The sequence below is a fragment of the Oryctolagus cuniculus genome, chromosome 15 (genome assembly GCF_051225735.1).
Source record: "Oryctolagus cuniculus isolate XC-2025 breed Fujian yellow rabbit chromosome 15, ASM5122573v1, whole genome shotgun sequence".
Lineage (NCBI taxonomy): Eukaryota > Metazoa > Chordata > Mammalia > Lagomorpha > Leporidae > Oryctolagus > Oryctolagus cuniculus.
This window is the reverse complement of record NC_142881.1, coordinates 9,071,090-9,094,978: the sequence shown is the minus strand read 5'-3', so window position 1 is coordinate 9,094,978 and position 23,889 is coordinate 9,071,090. Positions and strand designations below refer to the sequence as shown.

Below are 23,889 nucleotides of genomic sequence, written 5' to 3'. Positions count from 1 at the left end.
AAGGCAGCGGAGGATGGCCCAAGTGCTTGGGCCCTGCACCCCATGGGAGACCAGGAGGAAGCACCTGGCTCCTTCCTGGCTTCAGACTGGCCCAGCACGCCAGCTGTGGTAGCTATTTGGGGGGTGAACTAACAATGGAAGGAAGACCTTTCTCTCTGTCTAACTCTGCCCGTCAAAAAAAAAAAAAAAAAGTTTTAAAACTATTTTCAAAATAATTTCAAAAATATAGTTACAAAATAAATTGCTGTAGTTTGTAGTTTAACACCAAGGCTGTGCTCCAAAAGCACATGGTAGTACCACTGGCAAATCACAAAGTAGCAAGGAGGCCGGCACTGGGGCACAGCGGGTAAAGCTGCTACCTGTGATGCCAGCATTCCATATGGTGCCAGTTTGGCTCCATTTCTGATCCAGCTCCTTGCTAATGTGCCTGGGAAAGCGGCAGAAGATGGCCCAAGTCGGTGGGCCTCTGCACCCTTGTGGGAGACCTGGAAGAAGCTCCTGGCTTTAGTCTGGCCCAGCTCCAGCCACTGCATCCATCTGGGGAGTGCACCAGCAGGTAGAGGATTTTTGTCTCTTTCAAATAAATAAATAAATCTTAAAAAAAAAAAAAAAGGCAATGTTGGGGCTGGCGCTGTGGCATAGTGGGTAAAGCTGCCGCCTGCAGTGCCAGTATCCCATATGGATGCCGGTTTGAGTCCCAGTTGTTCCACTTCCGACCCAGCTCTCTGCCATGGCCTGGGAGGGCAGTGGAAGATGGCCTGAGTCCTTGGGCTCCTGCACCTGTGTGGGAGACTCAGCGGAAGCTACTGGCTCCTGCCTTTGGATCAGCGTAGCTCCAGCCATTGTGGCCATCTAGGAAATGAACCAGTGGATGGAAGACCTCTCTCTCTCTCTCTCTGCCTCACCTTCTCTCTCTGTATAACTGCTTTCAAATAAATCTTTAAAAAAATTACAATGTAACATAGTGGCTGATTAAACATTGCAAAAGAGACATTTTTTTTTTCACCAAATGATTCACAATAATGGATTTAACAACAAAATGTCTTTAGAAAGAGACATTAAAAACACAGTTCAATTTATAATCACTGTAGTGCTGGCAACTTTTTAAAACTCATTAAATGGTGGGGATTATACAAATTTAATAAACCAGTTTAAATATACTTAATTATACTGAGTATTATCACAATACCAAGCCCCCTTCTCCTGGCATCTTTTAATTTTACTTGCAAACGTTAAGTTCAGAATATTAGGTAATGTTCAGTAAAATTTTGTTTAATTCAGAGGTTTGAAAAATTGCATGGCATTAATTCACAATGAAGATCAAAGCTACCATGGGAGCAACACTTGGCTTTGGATCTGTAAGGTCAGTACACATGGCAGGTAAGGAAAATGCTGACAAGCAGTTCAAACTGCGATGGTTACCACAGAGCGCTACAGAGCACCTCACAGCACGCTTTCTCAGGCAACTGTCACCCGCTTCACAAGGACTCTGTGGAAAAGACGGAAACTTTATTCTTCAGCTTAGATCTAAATGTGAAACTAGAACTCGGAGTTCTTGACATCAAGGTCCAGAATACTGTATTGAACTTCTCTGCTGCTGTCTCATCAAAGAAAATACCTGTGCAAACTGACGAGTGAACAAAAAAGAAATGAGAACAAAATTTATCTATTTAAATTGTCCCTAAGACACACAAATACTGTTCATTTAGAGTAAAATAATTCTAAAAATTCATTTTAAAATTTTTGAAAGATTTTACTTATTCATTTGATAGGCAGAGTTACAGAGGGAGGGAGAGACAGGGACCTTCCATCTGCTGGTTCACTCCCTAAATGACTGCAATAGCCTGGCCCAGTCCCAAAGCGGGGAGCTTCATCTGTTTTCCCGAGTGGCAGGGGCCCAAGCACTTGGGGCATCCTCTGCTGCTTTTCCCAGGCCATTAGCAGGGAGCTGGATCAGAAGTGGAGCAGCTGGGACCTATACCAATACCTGAACGTCACCCTACAGGGGGTGGCATTGTGGTGCAGACGACTAAGCCACAGTGTGTGAAACTGGCATCCCATATGAGTACTGGTTCCAGTCCCAGCTGCTCAACTTCCAATCCGGCTCCCTGTAAATGCTCCGAGAAAGTAGCAGAAGATGTCCAAAGTACTTCGGCCTCTGCCACCCATATAGGAGTCCCAGCTGGAATTCCAGGGTCATGGCTTTGACTTAACCTTGCCCCATCCATTGCGGCCACTGGAGGACTCTTTGTGTTCCTCCCTCTAACTTTGCCTTTAAAACAAATAGACCTTAAAAGAAAAAGAAAATGTGTGTCCTGTTTTAAAAACTAAGATGGATCCTTCAAGGATATCATCAATCCAAAATTATCTGTTTTCTTTAAAAAGTATATTCTATTGGGGCCAGCATTGAGGCACAGTGGGTTAAGCTGCTGCCTGCAACATCAGCATCCCATATGGGTGCCGGTTCAAGACCTGGATACTCCATTTCTGACCTAGCTCCCTGCTAACGCACGTTGGGAAGCAAACAAAGATGGCTCAAGTACTTGAGCCCCTCCATCCAAGTGTGAGACCAAGATGAAGCTCCTGGCTTCGGCCTAGCCCAGCCCCAGCTGTTTTTGAGGTTATTCAGGGAGTGAACCAGCAGATGAAGATCTGTGTCTGTCTCTCCCTTTCTCTAGGTAGTTTTGTCTTTGAAATGAAGAGATCTTTTGTAAAAAGGTGTATTCTATTTCTTGTCTGTGGTATAATGAAGCAGAGGAGGTGAGGCACTTCATTCTAACTTTCTGTTCCCTGGGGTTGGCAGCGTTAGTTATCTGGTAAGAGAAACAGATCTTCATTTAGGACAGCACCTACCATCCTTAAATATACACAGCTCCAAGAAATGAAAACCTCTCAGACATATCCATTTTCTATTACACAATGTGGCTGTTTTACAGTCTTCCTAGTGACTTTCACCTCAATTCCGTGAGCTTCTCAATCCCAAAGCCACACTTTGATGTAATTCTGAAGCAGAAAAATTAGACACTCTTTCTGAGCATCATTTCCTGTGCTTACAGTTGCTGCAATGACCCCACCACCCTCATTCTCACAGAGACTGCTAATTCTTAGCTTGCAGTTTGGGAGGTTCAGGGTACAAGACTGGGCAGTCCCATGAGCTCAAGCATCTGGTGAGGATGGTGGAGGGGCAAGCACATGGCAAGCAAGGAAGAAGGGAGGGTCCTCAACTCCCTGGTGAGAACCACACTTTTTTTTTTAAAGATTTATTTATTTATTTGAAAGGCAGATAAGTTACAGAGAGGTAAAGGCAGAAAGAGAGAGGTCTTCCATCCGCTGGTTCACTCCCCAGATGGCTGCAACGGCTGGAGCTGTGCTGATCTGAAGCCAGGAGCCAGGGGCTTCTTCCAGGTCTCCCATGTGGGTACAGGGCCCCAGTGACTTGGGCATCTTCCACTGCTTTCCCAGACCATAGCAGAGAGCTGGATCAGAAGTGGAACAGCTGGGACTCAAACTGCAGCCCATATGGGATGCGGGCACTACAGGCGGTGGCTGTGCCTGCTACACCAGAGCGCCAGCCCAGAGAACTACATTCTAAGGCCAAGCCCCCAAGGACCACAAGCTCTTCCACCAGGCCCACCTCCTAGACAACATCATTAGATCAATTCTCCACCCTTAATCAATCAACCATTTTAATTCATTAATTATTAACATAAGACTTTGGGGTCTAAACATCTGCATGAGTTTGGGGCGTCAGATCCCAATCAAACTGTAACAGACATCATTCTCACGAAGGCCTTAAATTCTTGCCTGACAAGGTCCCAACCCTGGACACTGTGCCCACAGCGGCCAGGCTGAAGCAGCAGCACCTCTTCCTGATTAGATCCCTGACAGTCGCAACGAGGCCTGGCTCAGCCCCGCGCCTCAGCGCACCTGCCCAGATCTCCCTCTTCACCAGCAGCTGCTTCGATGGGCAGAGGAAGGCACCTGATGAGAAAGCTCACAACTCACGGCGGCCCCGCCCACGTGTGCACGTCCATCTGACGCAGCCTTTCCTTGTCCTCCCCGAGAGGAGAGGGTCTCTTCTTCGCTCCGACGAATCCTCCCATCCACGCTCTCGACCTGCCTCGTGCCTCAAACCTTCTCAAGGATGGGCAGGTGAAGTGACAGATCCGCTGACGTCCTCCAGGCTTAAACGTGCTCGCGGTTGCTACTGCTTCCAGGAGGAAAATCTGAACTCCTCATGTGATTCACACAACTCTGTGGGCCTCCTCTCACTCTGTATTTTGGCTGTGCTCTTTGCAATCGCCTTCTCTCTGCCTGGAGGAGGGCCTCTGCTCTCCTGTTTCCGTCTGAACTCAGACTACCTGATCAGGGAGGTTTTCCCTGTCTCCCACACCTCACCCAAATCTGGGCTGGGGGCCCTCCTAAGTAGACTAACTGCTGCTTCTACTTGCCCCAGCACAGTACTGACCACCACTGACTCAACTCCTCCACTAGGTTTGCTGAGTGCTGGCACCTCCCATTATAAAGTAATCAACAAGTACCTGTTGAACAAGTGTGTTTATGAATTCTGCGAGTCCATATTTCTAATTCTTGGTTGGCTCCTCTATTTTAAATTAAGCTGGATTGTTTTTAGAGTTCAGTACTCTCATGTTTTTGGCCCTTAGTCTATCTACCCCACACACTTTTTCCACATTAGACACCTCTTGGATGAGCTTTCATCCCTTGGCCTCATCTCGGGCTCACGCCCCAGCGGAGGTGTACGGTGCAGCAGGGTGAACAGGCACAGTTAGCCGGTCTCGGGCTCATGCCCCAGCGGAGGTGTATGGTGCAGCAGGGTGAACAGGCACAGTTAGCCGGTCTCGGGCTCACGCCCCAGTGGAGGTGTATGGTACAGTAAGGTGAACAGGCACAGTTAGCCGGTCTTGCTTGCTGCCATCTGAAGCACAGTCTGGCAGGCAAGCAGGGACCTCTTTTGGATTTTTGCACATGCACACTGAACGCACAGAGACAATACGATACCACAGGACAACCATCAGTAGACGGAAAACGGAAGCCAGCAGACAAGTACTTCTTCCTTTCATCCCTCAGGCAGCCAAAGGTGTACAACAGAGGTGGCTCAAGGGGACTGAGCCCCTGTCCTTAAGCAGAGGGTCACACAATAACACATCCTGCCTTTATCTTTTCCTCCCTCGCTGGATCACTTGACCCAGTCCCTACTCCTGTCCTCTGTCCCTTAAGACCATGTCCCAAGTAAATTATTTAAACAACAGTCCATGTTTCAAGACCTGCTTCTGGAGAGAACTGGGTTATGAGTCTCTTTAGTATTAGAAGTACTCAGAATTTTACTCTGCTTTTCTTATTTTACTAGGGCTAAGAGAAGTCTAACTTTGGCCGGCGCCGTGGCTCACTAGGCTAATTCCGCCTGTGGCACCGGCACCCCGGGTTCTAGTCACATTTGGGGCACCGGTTGTGTTCCGGTTGCTCCTCTTCCAGGCCAGCTCTCTGCTGTGGCCCGGGAGTGCAGTGGAGGATGGTCCAAGTGCTTGGGCCCTGCACCCACATAGGAGACCAGGAGAAGCACCTGGCCCTGCACCCACATGGGAGACCAGGAGAAGCACCTGGCTCCTGGCTTCGGATCGGTGCAGCGCCTGCCGTAGCGGCCATTTGGGGGGTGAACCAACGGAAGGAAGACCTTGCTCTCTGTCTCTCTCACTAACTCTGCCTGTCCAAAAAAAAAAAAAAAAGTCTAACTTTAATTCTTCCCCTGCTGTCACCATGCTCTTCCTATTTTCAGACAGATTCCTCTTTATTATCAGTGAACACTCCAAAGAAACATGAACAAATCAAGCCTCCCTGCCATGGCATATATTTCAAACCAGGAAAACATATTTCTTTTAAGAACAGGAATTTTACCCCAATTTTCATATTTATATTAAAAACATTTTGTTAGCATTGCAAAAAAGAACACTCATTAAATAAACAGAACTTTCTCAGACCTTCATGGCAGAACCGGCTAATTTTTTGGCAGAGGCTGAATTTTAATAAGCACAAAAGAGAATCTAAGCAGTTAAAAAATACCTTGTAGAAGAAACACACTTAGCACTATGAAAGAAGGTGAAGGCAGAAAATCTCCCAGTAGAAGTACAAAGGAAATCCAAAGTAAACAACAGGAATATTTATGGGAAAATGGCAGGGCCAAGTTGCTACTTATCAATACTCACCTTGAATGTAAATGGCCTCAACTATCCAGTTAAAAGACAGAGACTGGCTGAATGGATTAAAAAACAAAACCCAGCTATTTGCTGCCTACAAGAAACACATCTCAACAACAAAGATACACACAGACAAAAAGTGAAAGGATGGAAAAAGATATTCCATACCAACACAAAGAAAAAAAAAAAAAAAAAAAGCTGGTGTAGCTATCCTAATATTAGACAAAAGAGACTTTAACAAAAAAAAAAAAAAAAAAAAAAAAAAAAAAAAAAAACTATTAAAAGAGACAAAGGGCCGGTGCCGCGGCTCACTAGGCTAATCCTCCACCTTGCGGCGCGACACACCGGGTTCTAGTCTTGGTCAGGGCACCGGATTCTGTCCCGGTTGCCCCTCTTCCAGACCAGCTCTCTGCTGTGGCCAGGGAGTGCAGTGGAGGATGTCCCAAGTACTTGGGCCCTGCACCCCATGGGAGACCAGGAGAAGTACCTGGCCCCTGCCATCGGATCAGCGCGGTGTGCCAGCTGCAGCGCGGTGGCCGCGGAGGCCATTGGAGGGTGAACCAACGGCAAAGGAAGACCTTTCTCTCTGTCTCTCTCTTTCACTGTCCACTCTGCCTGTCAAAAAAAAAAAAAAAAAAAAAAAAAAAAAGAGAGAGAGAGACAAAGAAGAGCACTATGTAAGGATGAAGGGATCAATTCAACAGGAAGATGTAACTATTAAAAATGTATATGCACCTAATTACAGGGCACCTGGCTATTTAAAAAAATTTTAAGGAATCTAAAGGGAGACAACAACTCCAAACCAATAGTAATGGGGGACTTCAATACTCCACTTTCAGCAATGCACAGATCAACCAGACAGAAGATCAGCAAGGAAACAGCAGAGTTTATCGACACTACAGACCAAACGGATCTAATGGAAATCTACAGAACTTTTCATACTACAGATGTGGAACACACACTCTTCTCACCAGTGCAGAGAACTTTCTCTAGGACTGAGCACATGCTAGGCTTTAAAGGAAATCTCAGCCAATTCAAAAAAACTGAAATCATACCATGCATCTCCTCAGACCACAATGGAATGAAGCTGGAAGTCAAGACTCAAGAATCTCAAAACATAAAGAAAGGACTCTGTGGGGAAAAAAAAAAAAACATCCTACACGGAGGATCTCTAGGAGACCTCAGAGCAAAGAAAGGGTCATCAAAGGAGACACTCTTCTCTGAAGGGAGAACAGAGCATCCACTTTAATATGGCTGTGTCCAAATACCAATGGAGTCTATGGTCACAAAAGGCCTCCATAGCCTTGGCAGCCCATGACAAGAGCCTCGGATGACCAGTGACCTCACAAAAAAAGAGTGTTAATTGTTAAAGGAACAATAGTAGTCACTGTGCACTTGCTCGCCAGGTAGGACTTCTGTCCCTATTGAATTGTAATATGAGAATCCACTGCAAATTATCTCCCCAAACTGTAATCTATATGTTGTGTGGGGGTGTGGGGGCAAATTGTTGAAGTCTATGATTAGCATGGAGTTGGTCCTCTGTATATAAAGTCATACTAAAAATGATCCATAATGAAGAAGGAGATGGGAGAGTGAATGGGAGGTGAGAATGGGAGGTGGGAATGGGAGTTCGGGGTGTGGGGCATGGGGGTAAGAACCATTATATTCCTAAAGTTGTATCTATGTAAAAATGTATTCATTAAATAAAAAAAATTAAAAAATCTCCAAACATATGTAAACAGGGCTGGCACTGTGGCATAGTGGGTTAAGCCACCCCCTGCAGTGCTGGCATCCAATATGGGTGCCGGTTCACATCCTGGCTGCTCCACTTCTGATCCAGCTCTCTGCTGTGGCTTGGGGAAGCAGTAGAGGCCCAAGTGCTTGGGCACCTGCACCCACGTGGGAGACCTGGAAGAAGCTCCTGGCTTTGGATTGGCAGCACTGGCCGTTTCAGCCATCTAGGGAGTGAACCAGCAGACTGAAGAGTGTGCCTCTCTTTCCCTCTCTTTCTCTCGCTCATTCTGCCTTTCAAATAAATAAATCAATCTTAAAAAAAAAATATGTAAACACATGAAGACTGAACAACATGTTCCTGAATGAACAGTGAAGAAATCAGAAGAGAAATAAAAAAAAAAAAAATTTGTGGAAACGAATAAAGACAACAACACAACACACCAAAACTTACAGAATATAGCAAAAGTCATGTTAAGAGTTAAGTTTATAGCATTTGGTGCCTACATCAAGAAATTAGAGAGGCACTAAATAAATGAGCTATCAATGTATCTCATGGACCTTGAAAAAAAAACAGAAAACCAAACCAAAACTAGTAGGAGAAAATAATTGAAATTAAAGGAATAAACAAAATTGAAACAAAAAAAAAAACCACAAAAGACCAGTGAAATGAAGAGCTGATTTTTTGAAAAAATAAACAAAATTGACACACCAATGGCCCAACTAAACAAACAAACAAACAAAACAGGGAGAAGACTCAAATCAATAAAATTAAGAGATTAAAAAGGAAATGTAACAACAAACACTACAGAAATAAAAAGAATCATCAGAAATTACTAAAGAGAGCTGTATGCCAAGAAATATGGAACTTAGAAGGAATGGATAGACTCCTAGACACATACAACTTAACTAAATTGAGCCATGAAGACACAGAAAACCTAAACAGACCCACAACCAAGATGGAAATTTAATCAGTACTAAAGACCTTCCCAACAAGGAAGAACCCAAGACCAGATAGCTTCACTGCTGAATTCTACCAGAATTTTAAAGAACTAACTCCATTTTTTCTCAAGATATTCAAAACAACTGAAAGGGAGGGAATCCTTCCAAACTCCTCCTATGAAGCCAGCATTATCTTAATTCCTAAACCTGAAAAAGATGCAACAGAGAAAGAGAATTACAGATCAATTTCCCTGAACAAAGACACAAAAATCCTCAGTAAAATACTAACCAATCAAATTCAACAACACATCAGAAAGACCATTCACCCAGACCAAGTAGGCAGGAATGGTCCAACATTCGCAAATCAATTAATATGATATATCAACATTAACAAACTGAAGAACAAAAAACATATGATTATCTCAATAGATGCAGAGAAAGAATTTGATAAAATACAACATCTTTTCACGATGAAAACTTTAAGCAAACTGGGTAGAGAAGGAACATTCCTCAACACAATCAAGGCAGTTTATGACAAACACGGCCAGCGTTCTACTGAATAGGGAAAATGAAAGCATTCCCACTGAGATCTGGAACTGGTCAAGGATGCCCACTCTCACCACTGCTATTCAATATGGTCCTGGAAGTTTTAGCCAGAGCCATTAGGCAAGAAAAAGAAATCAAAGTGGTACAAATTAGGAAGAAGGAAGTCAAACTCAAACTATCCCGATTTGCAGATGACATGATTCTATACATAGCGAACCAAAAGACTCCAGTAAGAGACTATTAGAACTCACAGAAGAGTTTGGTAAGGCGGCAAGATATAAAATCAACACATAAAAATCAATAGCTTTTATATAAACAGAAAATGCCACAGCTGAAAAAAGAACTTCTAAGATCAATCCCAATCACAATAGCTCCTTGTAGAATTACAAAACATTAAAGAAATAAATAGAAGACATAAAAAAAAAAAACTAAAAAATCTTCCATGTTCAGGAGTTGGAAGAATCAACATCATCAAAATGTCCACACTACCAAAAGCAATTTACAGATTCAATGTGATACTGATCAAAATACCAATGACATTCTTCTCAGATATAGAGAAGAAAAAAAAAAAAAAAGCAACAGTGCTGAAGTGCATATGGAAACACAGGAATCTCTGAATAGCTATAGCAATCTTATACAACAAAAACAAAGCCAGAGGTATAACAATACCAGATTTCAAGACATACTACAGGGCAGTTATAATCAAAACTGGTACTGGTATAAAAACAGATGGGTAGACCAATCGAACAGAACAGAAACAGCAGAAATCAACTCATGCATCTACAACCAGGTAATCTTTGACAAAGGAGCTAAAATCAACCCCTGGAGCAAGGACGGTCTCTTCAACACATGGAGCAGGGGAGACTGTATCTCCACATGCAGAAGTGTGAAGCAAGACCCCCACACTGCACAAAAATCCACTCAAAATGGATTAAAGACCTAAATATATGATCCAATACCATCATAATATTATAGAACATTGAGAAAACCCTGTAAGACATTAACATAGGCAAAGATTTTTGGAGGGGCTGGCACTGTTGGGCATTAAGCTAATCCTCTGCCTGCAGCATTAGCATCCCATACGGGCACCAGTTCTTTTTTTTTTTTTTTAAATATTTATTTTATTTATTTGAAAGACAGAGTCACAGAGAAAGGTAGAGACAGAGAGAGGTCTTCCATCCACCGGTTCACTCCTCAGGTGGTCGCAACGGCCAGAGCTGCGCCGATCCAAAGCCAGGAGCCAGGGGCTTCTTCCAGGTCCCCCATGTGGGTGCAGGGGCCCAAGGACTTAGGCCATCTTCCACTGCTATTCCAGGCCACAGCAGAGAGCTGGATCCGAAGAGGAGCAGCCGGGACTAGAACTGGCGCCCATATGGGATGCCTGCGCTTCAGGCCAGGGCTTTAACCTGCTGCACCACAGCGCCGGCCCCGGGCACCAGTTCTTGTCCCAGCTGCTTCTCTTCAGATCCAGCTCTCTGCTATGACCTGGGAGATCAGTAGAAGATGGCCCAAGTGCTCGGGCCCCTGCATCTGCGTGGGAGACCTGGAAGAAGCTCCTGACTCCTGGCTTCAGGTTGGCCCAGTCTGGCTGTTGTGGCCATTTGGGGAATGAACCAGCATTTGGAAGACCTTTCTGTCTCTCCCTCTCACTGTCTATAATTCTACCTGACATATAAATAAAATAAAAATCTTATAAAAAATAACAAGTTCTTGGAAAAGATGCCAGAGGCTCAGGCGATGAAAGCCAAAATTGACAAATGGAATTATATCAAATTGAGAAGCTTCTGCCTTGCAAAACAAAAACTCAGCAAAGTGAAGAGGCAACTGACAGAATGGGAGAAATCATTTACAAACCATGCAACTGACAAAGGATTAATAACCAGAATCTATAAAGACTCAAGAAACTCAACAACAAAATAAACGCAGTGAAGAAATGGGCCAAGGACTTAAACAGACAGTTTTCAAAAGAGGAAATCCAAATGGCCAACACACACATGAAAAAATGTTCAGGATCACTAGACATCAGGGAAATGCAAACCAAAACCACAAGGAAGTTTCACCTCGCCCCAGTCAGAATGGCTTTCATATAGAAATCAACAAATAACAAATGCTGGTGAGAATGTGGGGAAAAAGGTATCCTAATGCACTGTTGGTGGGAATGTAAACTGGTACAGCCACTGTGGAAGACAGTATGGAGATACCTCACAAATCTGAATATAGACCTACCATGTGACCCAGCCATCCACTCCTGGGAAGCTACCCAATGGAAATTAAATCAGCATATGGAAGTTATCTGTACCCCTATGTTTAAATTTACAATAGCTAAGACATGGAGTCAACCCAATGTTCATTAACTCAAAACTGAATAAATTATGGGATATGTACACCATGGAATACTACACAGCAGTTAAAAAAATGAAATCCTCTCATTTGCAACAAAATGGATGAAACTGGAAAACATCATGCTTATGGCAATAAGCCAGTCCCCAAAGGACAAATACCATATTTTATCCCCAGTCTTTGGAAACTGATAGAGCACCTAAAAGGTAATCTATAGATGGGAAATTGACATTTTGAGGTGCAATGACTTTGACCAGCCCTTGTCTCAACTGTTGAGGAACAGTTTTTTTTTTCTTTCATACAATTTGTTGAATTCTTTACTTAGTACTGAGTTAATCATACATTTATAAATTTAGTTGAAAATATATCTTAGTAAAAAATAATAATGGGAATAGGAGAGGGAGAAGGAAGAAGGGTGGGAGGGGAGGTTTGGTGGCAGGAATCACTATATTCCTAAAGTTGTATTTATGAAATACGTGAAGTTTGTTTTCCTTAAATAAAAGGTTTCTGGGGGAAAAACACCTTGTGGAACAAATTTTGAGGCTCCATTACACTGAAGTTGGGTTATTATATCTGTCTTTGGATCAATTCCTTCCACTGCTATTAGATACAGTACTATCAGATGAAGTAGGCTGCAAAATATTCCACATCAAGTAACTATTTAAGGATTTTATTGGTTAAGCTAATCATTCATATTTTGTTACTATAAAGTAACAGTCAAAGCAGAAATATTTGCTGGTAATTCACAAAATAGGAAAAAGTATCAATTGCAGATTTCATAGCTAATGATAAGAGTGATGAAATCCTGGAGGGGCTGGCGCTGTGGCATAGCAGGTAAAGCCGCCACCTGCTGTGCCGGCATCCCATATGTGCGCTGGTTTGAGTCCCAGCTACTCCACTTCCTATCCAGCTCTCTGCAATGGCCTGGGAAAGCAGTAGTCATCTAGGGAGTGAACCAGCGTATGGAAGACCTCTCTCTCTGCCTCTCCTATCTCTGTGTAACGGATTTTCTAATAAATAAATAAAACTTAAGAAAAAAAAGAGGAAGAGATAGAAACTTTAAAACAGATCAAGAAAGAAAAGGAGAAAGTGAAATTGTGCCATAAGTTTGGGAGTTAAAAACAAACTTAAGACCAGACACTATTCAGTCGGAAAGAACTTATGAAATTTTATATGTGAATATGAAGCATTTCAATAAGCTGTTCAGCAATTTTCAATGAGAAGGGACTGGTTCTGATGTAACCCTGAGAAGTTAAAAGGAGAGGTGTTTTCTTTTGTTTTTGGAAGGGACAAGAAGAGTGGGGGCTCTCCTCTGTAATACTGCTGACTGTGGCTCTGAGCCAAACTCCAAAACTGATTGATAAACTTAATGTTTGTTTTTAAGCAATATAACTGTTAGATCAATGAGGTGTAACTTTACTTAGAATGAAATGATCCAATTAAACATCGGGCCAACCCTAGGGTGCCCTGCACCTGAGACAGCAGGCTTCACAGCACCACCACCTGTAAGAGGAGGTCACTCTGACCTCCTGACAGCTTCTCAAGGAGGTGACTGGTGAGGGAACTGGGAGAAAGCACGCATCTCTGAACTCAAGAAATCACCGCATTTCTCCTCTTCCCCCTGGATTCTCACTTGAATCCTCCATTTCTCTTTCCCTCCACCCCCATCTTCCATTTCTCTTTCCTTCTTTATTCCCACACCTCAACCATGCAGGTGGCTGGAGGAAAAAACAACTGTATTCATAAGTCTGCATAAGGCATCTCCTATGCTGGCTTTTGGGAGAACTTGAAGTTTAATTAAGCACAATGCAGAAACATCAAGGATTTCAGTGTGAAGTGAAGACAGGGATGTTTCCATCCACTGGTTCATTCTTCAAATGCCCACGATAGCTGGGGTTGGGCCAGGGCCACAGCCAGGAGCCAAGAACTCCTACAGATCTCCTACCTGGGTGGCAGGAGCCCCATTATATTTTGCACCATCACCACCGCCTTCTAGGGTCTGCACTGATGGGAAGCTGGAGCCTGGCCCTGAACTCGTGCATTCCTGTGGGATGCAGGCATCTCAACCACTGGGCTAAATGCTCACTCTCAATTTTTTAATTGCCTAAGGGGACACAGTTTGCCACCTGACCTTGGAGCCAGGCTGTCAATCCAGAAAGTCTGTCTACAAGGCTACATATTTATTATCTGTATATACCACTGGTACACAGAATATCCAAAGGGGAATACAGGAAATACAACATGGCTGATGCTACTCTGGGCAGCAGGCAGAAGACAGAAAAGGAGACACAACAGAGATGTAAGAAGGAAGTCAAGAAAGTATTGTCACGGGTGCCAGCACTGCGGCACAGAGGGTTAAACTGCAGCCTGCGCTGCTGGCATCCCACAGGAGCGCTGGTTCAAGTCCTGGCTGTTAGATTTCCAATCCAGCTCCCTGCTAATCGCCAGGGAGCCCGAGTATTTGTGGTCCTGCCACCCATCTGGGATACTAGGATGGAATTCTGGCTCCTGGCTTGGGCCTGTCCCAGCCCCAGCCATCGCAGCCATGTGAAGAATGAACCAGTGGACGTCATCTCCACATACGCCCCTGCTCCTGCCGACTCTGCCTTTCAAACAAATACAGAAATCTAAAAAGAAAAGACAGTATTATCATAAAAAGTGGACTTTATTTAGACCAACTACTCAACGTTTCTAACTTCTTTAGCTAAATAACCAATCCAGTGAACGACTTTTATGCAATGAAGAGTTATAAAATAAATGATTAATGGTGCCCACTCTCAAAGTATGCAAAATCTACCCTAATAGAAGAACCACGTCAGGAAGCAGTGAATGCACATGAAGTTTCTGGATTTCTTGCCACACTGTGAGTATGAGTGAGCGTGCCATGCGCAGTGTCTCTCTCGATCTTACTCACACACACATACTCAAGCACACGTTATGATATGGAATAAGCTACCTAGATCTTGTTAAGAATCACAGCCACACACAGACTGCAAAAATAAAGCCAACGATTTTCAGTGGAGCTCTGCCCCAAGCATACCTGCTTCTGGATCCTGGTTGAAACGGCAGTACTTGGTGGTTTCCAGGGAAGGTAAGCATTGCTCTATGGGCACCCAAACGTACGTCTCGGGACACAACAAGTCAGAAGGTCTATACTGACCCTAGAGAGAAGGGAAGGAGAAAGGCAGAGGCGTTTACCAACAGTGCACAGCAACTCTCAGACTTACAAGCTTCAGGGAAGGTTTGCGTTGCACATGTAAACGAAGTCCGTCCCGAACGACTTCACTGAGAACGGGCCGCAGCCTGGCCAGGGACTGCCCCGGCTCTCCGAGTGTAGCCACATGCCGCTGCTGAGGGTGCCTGTGATGGGTGGAAGCTCTGAGTATGCATTCTCTTTTTGAAGAAATATTTAACATGCTTCTCGCTGAGCAGACTGCTAAAAATAGCAAGGTCAAGTCACTTTTAATTTAAGAGTTAAATTTCTTTTCAAATATTAGAGCCCTGTATATAATGAACTTGCTTCATAAAGTGAAAATTTTACTGTTTTTATTCAGAACTTTAAAAATGTATTCCAATATTTATTCCAGTCTAACGTACTTAAAAGTACTATCTTCCCAGTATACCAATACTGATAAGTATACAACAGAGAAATTTTAGACACATAAGAAAATTTTCAGAGACACATCCATGATGATCCTTTGATTTTCTTCAAAAATTGTTATTTTAGAAAAATGATTTCTATACTTGTATTTCTAGCCCAATTATACACCCAAATCTAAAACAACAGATTTAGTAGTAGAACAAAAGCTATACAATAGATACTGATGAAAAGAATCCTTCGTTTATAAATAACGTGGCATATAATTAATAGGATGGAACAAATTAGGTGAAAGCAAGTTATGCTCTGAGTTTAATTAAAATTCCAAATATCCTACCTCTAAAATTTAAAATTAAAAAATTATACAAGATAAAATCTGGTGCAATGTTTTTAAGCACTTTTACTGGGACCCACACTAAAAAGTACTTTCTGTATTACCACGCAGTGAATGTGTGCGCAAATGTAAAACCTCCTGGAAATGCATCTTTTACAAGTGCTTACACGTGTTATGTTCTTTTCTACTTTATTTCAATTTTTAAAAAATGATGCTCTCAAACTACCAAAGCTATTTTCACAGATAGCAAATGAGTCATAACATAGTCTGGAAAACATTACTAGTGCCAAGATCCATTACCGAGACCACTGCTTTGGGGCACACTGCCTCCCATCAGAGGCCCAAGGACAAGCCTGCTCAGTAAGTCACTCCAAGCAGCTCCACACAGATAGCAAGTGACCACCACAGACAGGGGAAACGGAATACAAACAAAAAATGAGCAAAAGCACTTCCTGCTGAGAGGCGGAGAAGGAGATCTATCAGGGACTTAAGAGACTGAATGGATTAAATCTAGGGCAGGAGGAAGGGGAGTGGGAATACTGTAAGTGAAGTCACAGAGCTGGCCTTGGCCGACGCTGAGCACAGGAAACAATGGGGCTCTGCGGCGATGGAAGCGTAAGATGGGAGGTGTGGGATAGGGCCTCAGACCAAGTTTCAAGCTTCATTCTGGATGAACTGAGAGGCTTGCGGACTGAATGTGGTCCTACATTCCACCAGGAGCGGGTGACGGGATGAAGACTGGAACTCAGTTTTTCTGGACTGTTCACTGCTGATGCCTTACCACCTGCACGTCAGCAGTGAAAAGGGAAAGTCCCAGGGGGCCTGCAAACTAATCTAGTATTAAAATCGACTACAGGATTCCTTAACACAAGAACCAGTCAAGAGCAGATTCCACGCTGGCTGAACAGGGAAAGACGTGCTGACTCGAGCAGGGACAGAGAGCAGAACAGCAGAGGAAGAGCATTCCCAGGGAGCGCGGGAGAGAAGCCTGCAGTGGAAACTACCGGAAGAGCAGGGATGCCGTGCACGGCAGCAGGCAGGACACCACGCAGGACTCCCACGGCCGGGGCTGGAGGAGACAGCACCGCTGCAGCCCATGCCACTGAGGGGGAACCCTGTGGACCACACTGTCTTCAGTCTGGCCTGGAGCCCTAGCAGGGGGCAGGGTACCCACCCAATCCAGCGAAGGAAAAGCACATTTTTTTCTTCCAGCCCTCTGTATCGGCCCCAGCAACCGGCGGGAAAACGGTGCCATCTTGACTGCAGTAGAGGCCGCAGCGGCTCTTACACACACAATCAGGAGATTTTACCAGAGGAAAACAATCTGCATTTCCTACTGACTGAGTCTGGCAGGGAGGTTTGATGAGGGCTGGGCACCCACTTGGGATGGTGGGGTGCTCCACCCTCTCAACCTAGCACGCAGGCTCCAGTCTGCACCCACACGCAGCCAGCTCGGGGAATGACTCGGCTCTCTCCGGGGACGGGGCAGGCTTGTAGGGATGAGGGGGATTCTCTGCACCCCTCGACTGTGGGCTAGGAGAGGGGGTGTAGCTGGGGCTCTGGGCAATCACTGTGTCGGCATCAGCGGCGCGGAGCTCCCTGAGACCCTGGGGTGCTCACTGCAGAGTTCCGTGCTCACACTGAGGACTGCACAGATCGCTGTGCAGTGCATGCAGCAGTGTGGGTGAGGGTTGTACCCGCTGTGGGCTAACCCCAGGCATTGATCACCCTGGAAGAGGAGGTGAGGGTGTGATTACTCCAACAGGTATGATCGTACCCTTCCCCTTCTGACAACAGAGGTTCCCCTGCCCAACCTGGGAGTCACCCTGCATTCTAACCCCACCCTTGAGCACTGACCAGTGCTCCCTGGCTGCACCCAGCACACACCTCTGGGTATTCACTCCAGGAGCAGACACTCCACTGAGCCACAAAGGCACCATTCACAGATAAAGTCCATCAGTGAAAAAAAACAGTAAGTGTTCCCACAAATGCCTAAAAATAAATGTAGAAATACAAGAAATAAGAACAAGGAAGACAACATGATTCCCCCAAAGGAACACAACACTTCAGTGTTAGAATGTGAAGACAAAGAGATTGATGAAATGCTGGAAAAGGAATTCAAAAGAATGATCATAGGATTACTCAGAAGCAATGAGAAGCAAATTCATGAGTTAAAGAAATTCACACATGACATGGATGAAAAAGTTTGCTGTGAGATAAAAGATTATGAAGAGAAATCAAACTGAAATATTAGAAATGAAGAATTCAGGGGCCGGCACTGTGGCGCAGCGGGTTAACACCCTGGCCTGAAGCGCCGGAATCCCATATGGGCCGGTTCTAGTCCCGGCTGTTCCTCTTCTGACCCAGCTCTCTGCTGTGGCCTGGGAAAGCAGTGAAAGATGGCCCAAGTCCTTGGGTCCCTGCACCCACGTGGGAGGCCCAAAAGAAGCTCCTGGCAACTGGATTCAGACTGGCTCAGCTCTGCCCATTGAGGACACCTGGGGAGTGAATCAGTGGATGGAAGACCTCTCTCTGTGTCTCTACCTCTCTCTCTAACTCTTTCAAATAAATACGATAAATCTTTAAAAACAAAAAAGGAATGAAGAATTGAATATGGCAAATAAAAAATACAGCAGAAAGCCTAACAACAGACTTGCTGAGGCAGAAGAAACAGTATGTGAGGTTCAAGTCAAGTCAGACTGAAGAAAAAATAGAAGAAGAAATTAGAAAAATTAAACACAGTGTTCGAGATTTATGAGATACTCTCAAATGACTCCTCATACAGGCCTTAGGAGTTCCTGAAGGTGTGGAAAGAGAATGGATAAGAAGACCTATTCAGTGAAATAATGACAGAAAACTCCCCTAATCTGGAGAAGAAAGGGACATCCAAGTACAGGAAGCACACACAACTCCTAATCAGAAAAGATCTTCACCATGATCCACTTCAGTCAAACATTCAACAGTAAAACATAAAGAAAACATTCCAGAACATGCAGGAGAGAAATGCCAGATCACTTTCACAGGACCCCCAATTAGACTGACAGTTGATTTCTCAGCAGCAATCCTACAGGCTTGGAGAGAACGGAGTGACAATAAAGACCTTTCATATCAAATGGAAATTGAGAGAATTTGTAACCACTTATTCAGCCTTATAAATGATGCTTTAATGAGGTGCTATACAAAGACACAGAGAACAATAGTCATCATTATGAAAGAATGTGAAGGCAGAAAACCTAATAAAATTACAAAGGAAATCCAAAGCAAACTATAGCAATATTTATGGGAAAATGGTAGGACCACGTTGTTACTTCTTAATAGTAACTTTGAATGTAAATGGCCCAAATTCTCCAATTAAAAGACAGAGCTGGCTGAATAAATTTTTAATCAATCCACTTGCTGCCTACAAAAAAACATACCTCAGCAACAAAGATACAAAGAAATTGAAAGTGAAAGGATGGAAAAAGTTATTCCATGCTATTGGAAAGCAAAAATGAGCAGGTGTAGCCATCCTAATATCAGACAAAACTGTTAAAAGAGAAAAAAAAAAGGACACGATGTAATCATTGAGGGATGAATCAACAGGAAGATGTGACTGTAATAAATATATACGTACTCAATGCCAGCGCACTTGCCTATCTAAAACAAATGTTAATGGTATAAAGGGAGATATAGACTCCATCACAGTAGTAATGGGGACCTTCAACACCTCACTTTCATCAGTGGACAGATCAACCAGACAGAAAATCAATCAAGATACAACAGAGCTAATCGACACCATGGATCAAACAGACATAATTGATATCTACAGAATATTTCATCCTACAATTGAAGCATAAACATTCTTTTCATCAGTGTGTGGAACTTCTCTAGGATAGGCCATTTGCTAGGCCATAAAGCAAGACTCAGCAAATTAAAAAAACTGAATCATATGATGCACTTTTTCTGATCACAAAAGAATAAAGCTGGAAATTAACAAATTAAGAATCTCTAGAAAATGCGAAAACACATGGAGACTGAAATCCTTCTTGAATACTGAGTCACAGAAGAAAATCAAAAGGGAAATCAAAAGATTTCTGGAAATGAATGAAGATGACAATACAACATATCAAAACTTACAGGATACAGCAAAAGCCAGTTAGTAGGAAAGTTTATAGCAATTAGTGTCTATATCAAGAAATTATCAATCCATCTCAAGGACTAAGAAAACAACAAACCAAACCTAAAATTAGTAGGAGGAAATAAATAATTAAAATTAGAGAAGAAATAAACAAAATTGAAACAAAAAAAAATACAAAAGATCAGGGAAATGAAGAGCTGGTTTCTTCTTCTTCTTTTTTTTTTAAGAAATAAACACAGCTGATACACTATTGGCCCAACTAACCAAAAAACAAAAATAAAAAAGAGGGGGAAGACCCAAATTAATAAAATCAGGGATGAAAAAGGAAATGTAACCGACACGACAAAAATAAAAAAAGAATCATCAGAAATTACTTCAAAGAGCTCTATGCCATCAAATCAGGAAACAAAGAAGAAATGATAGATTAATGGACACATACCATCCACCAAAATTGAGGCATGAAGACACTGAAAACCTAAACAGACCAATAATCAAGACAGAGACTAAATCAGTAATAAAACCCTCCCAACAATGAAAAGCCCAGGACTGGATGGCTTCACCGCCAAATTCTACCAAACTTTTAAAGAAGAACTAACTCCAATTCTTTTCAAACTATTCAAAACAATTGAAAGGAGGGAATTCTCCCAAACTCTGTGAGGCGTTGGCTTCATCCTATAGAATTAGTGTTACCCTGTGCTAGCTACACCCCTTCTGCCTGCCCTTTAAAACGTGTACCTGATTGCTAATGAATGGACATGTTCATCAAAACTTGCCCTGGTGCTTCTGGTCGAAGAACGCCGTAGCCTCACCATCCCAACAGTGAGTGGGCCTCACAGGACAAGCCTGAAACTAACCATCAGGGAAATGCAAATAAAAACCACAATCAGATTTCACCTCAGCCCAGTTACAATGGCTGTCATACAGAAGTAAAAAAATAAATAAATGCTGATGAGGATATGGGGGAAAAGGTGCCCTAATCCACTGTTAGTGGGAATGCAAACTAGTAGAGTCACTGTGGAAGACAGCATGGAGATTCCTTAGAAATGTGACAACAGACCTACCATGTGACCCAGCCATCCCACTCCTGGGAATTTGCCCAAATGAACTGAAACCATCATCTGAAAGAGTTATCTGGATCCCTATGTTTATTGCAACTCAATTCACAATAGCTAAGATATGGAATCAACACAGATGACCCGTCAACTGATGACTGGATATACAAAAGGTGGTATATAACACTCTAAAATATTAGTCATAAAGAAGAATGAAATCCTGTCTTTTGCAACAAAATGGATGAAACTGGAAAACATCACATTTATTTAGTGAAACAAGACAGTTCAAAATATGGTTCCCCTGACCTGTGGTAACTTAGTAATGTGTATGAGCAAAACTGACATTTTGAGAACTGATTGTTGTTTATAGACCTTACTTCTACTGTTGTGGAACAGCGTTTTTCTTCTTACTATTGTTTGAATTCTATACTTAATGGAGGGTTAAACTTATGATTATAAAATAAACCAAAAGTATGTCACTGTAAAAATTAAAAAGAGGAGGAAGGGTGGTGTGGGAAGTATCACTATGCTCCTGAATCTGTATATATGAAATACATGAAATTTTTTCACTTTTACAAATAAACAACATTGCTAAAAAAAAAAAAAAACAACAAAAAAAACAGTGAATTAATGATTTATTTCAGATGTATAGTAAAGGTAGATACTCCCAGGCTATCTGTCTTATCAAAAGCAATATCATTCTTATTGAGAATTGTTTTATTGGGGTAAAGGGATGACTTGCTATAATGCTGCCAATATTATTAATAAATAGTATGGGAAACCAGACAGCAGCCTAAAGCACTGATTCTAAATCTTTTTTCTTTTTCAACTAAAGGCCACTTTGAAAATCTGAATTTTAAAAACCTAAATATAGGAGTCAAATATATAGAATTTCCAAAAAGGTGTAATTTTTCTTGACTTTGGAATATTTGAAGATTTTTATACATGAAAAACACAAACATAAAAGGGAAAAAAATGATGAAATGAAATTCAACAAAATTACAGTTTTTAAAACAAATTAAGAAAATTAAATAAAAAAGCTAAAGTTAAGGAGAGAATATTCACGGTTATTAGAACAGAGCCTTATATCCAAAACATACAAAGAATTTTAACAAAACAAGTAACCCACTTTAAAATAGGAAAGGCAAACAGCTTGGATACATTGTCATGGATACATGAACGCCTCTAAGCACATTAAAAGATGTCTGAGGTTATCAGTTAACAGAAATGCAAATTAAAACCATAAATAGTAAAAAGTGCGCATCCAACAGAAGGGCAAAAATTTTAAAAGATGGAAAAGAACAAGTTTTGCCAAAGATTTAGACTATGTAGACCTTAAATATTGCTGGTTTGAAATGGTAGAACCACTTGATAAAATATACACACTCTTGTACATCAGTCATTTGAGGATGTATCCTAGGTAAATTCTTTGAATTAGTATTATTGGACAAGAGCTTTAACTTTGGACATACCAAATATTTTTTCATAGAGGCTGTGCTGTTTTACATTTCTATCAGCATTGTATTAACTATCCAAGTATTAACTTTCCCTTTACAAGACAGTTAAGTCTCTGCAAATCCAAAAAACGGCAATTCACTGTGGTTTTCACTTCTGTTACATATTTTTTCACATTTAAAGGAATCTATATTTCCTTTTTTATAAAGTTGGTCCACCTTTGTTGAAACTTGTTGATATTTTCTTGTTCACTGAAGGAATTCTTTATATATTAAGGAAATTCCGGCGCCGTGGCTCACTAGGCTAATCCTCCGCCTTGCGGCGCCGGCACACCGGGTTCTAGTACCGGTCAGGGCGCCGGATTCTGTCCTGGTTGCCCCTCTTCCAGGCCAGCTCTCTGCTGTGGCCAGGGAGTGCAGTGGAGGATGGCCCAAGTACTTGGGCCCTGCACCCCATGGGAGACCAGGAGAAGTACCTGGCTCCTGCCATCGGATCAGCACGGTGCACCGGCCACAGCATGCCGATCACGGCGGCCTTTGGAGGGTGAACCAACAGCAAAAAGGAAGACCTTTCTCTCTGTCTCTCTCTCTCTCTCACTGTCCACTCTGCCTGTCAAAAAAATTAAATTAAATTAAGGAAATTAACTGTTTATAAAATATATTGTGTTTTCTTAGTTATTTGTCTTCTGACTTTGAATATCATATGCTTCTGTCACTTGGAAATTATGGACAAATTTATCATTTTTTAAAACAGCAAATGGGTTTTTTGCAAGAAAATTAAAAAGGCCACCCTAAGAGTATAAAAACATACTTTCGTGTCTTTTCTAATACTTTCCTAGTTTCACGTTTACATTTATGTCCCATCTGGAATTTATTCGGGAAGAGTATAAAAGATCCACCTAATTTCTTTCAGATGTTTATTCAGTGGCCTCGGCATCGCTTTGTGAACGATCTTCATTCCACCCACTGATTGTAGGTCTCTCTTTACAACTCACTGAACTCCCATCCACACCCCCTTCTGGACTGTTCTCTAGGCACACCAACCTCTGTCTACTCATCTGCCAGTGCCTCAGTTTGAACTATTAAAGCTTGATATATTTTGACATCTGGTAGATCTAGTCTCCCCTCAACACTCATTTGTAGAATTTTCTGACCCTTTTTAATTATCCTAAGACTCTGTATTAGTAGAAAATATTATCACCATAAGGAAATAGTAACAAAAACGAAATGCCATATCTTGACTATTGTGATGGCAGACTGCAAATGAAGAGAATTCTAAAAATGTCTCTTAAAAAAGAATATATGAATCATCTTAAGTTGAAAACACAACAAGGAGGGCCAGCACTCTGGCGCTGGTTAAAACCCCAGCCTGCAGCACTGGCACCCTATATGGGTGCTGTTCCGAGTCCAGGCTGCTCCACTTCCGAACCACCTCCCCGCTAATACACCTCGGAAAGCAGCAGAGGATGTCCTGAGTCCTTGCCCCCTGGAACCCACATGGGAGACCCGGAAGAAACTCCTGGCTCCTGTGTTCAGATGGGATCAGTTCCAGCCATTGCAGCC

At 42.7% G+C, this 23,889-nt stretch overlaps 1 protein-coding gene across 37 annotated transcripts in view; it reads right to left on the bottom strand.

Annotated features, from left to right (window-relative positions):
* The window catches only part of ATE1 (arginyltransferase 1), a 183,020-nt gene that overhangs the window by 26,725 nt on the left and 132,406 nt on the right, over positions 1 to 23,889 (bottom strand). For 20 of the 37 annotated variants that reach the window (XM_089313934.1, XM_089313932.1, XM_070057113.2 and 17 more), the window contains one exon: positions 14,812 to 14,932. The exons of 1 other annotated variant lie outside the window; for it this stretch is intronic. In XM_089313934.1, coding sequence (XP_089170060.1) covers positions 14,812 to 14,932 — 121 coding nt within the window. Of the gene's footprint in view, positions 1 to 1,463; positions 1,490 to 3,244; positions 3,477 to 14,811; positions 14,933 to 23,889 lie in introns of those variants that run through there. 16 more of the 37 variants (XM_089313914.1, XM_089313904.1, XM_089313924.1 and 13 more) reach the window with 2 other exon arrangements.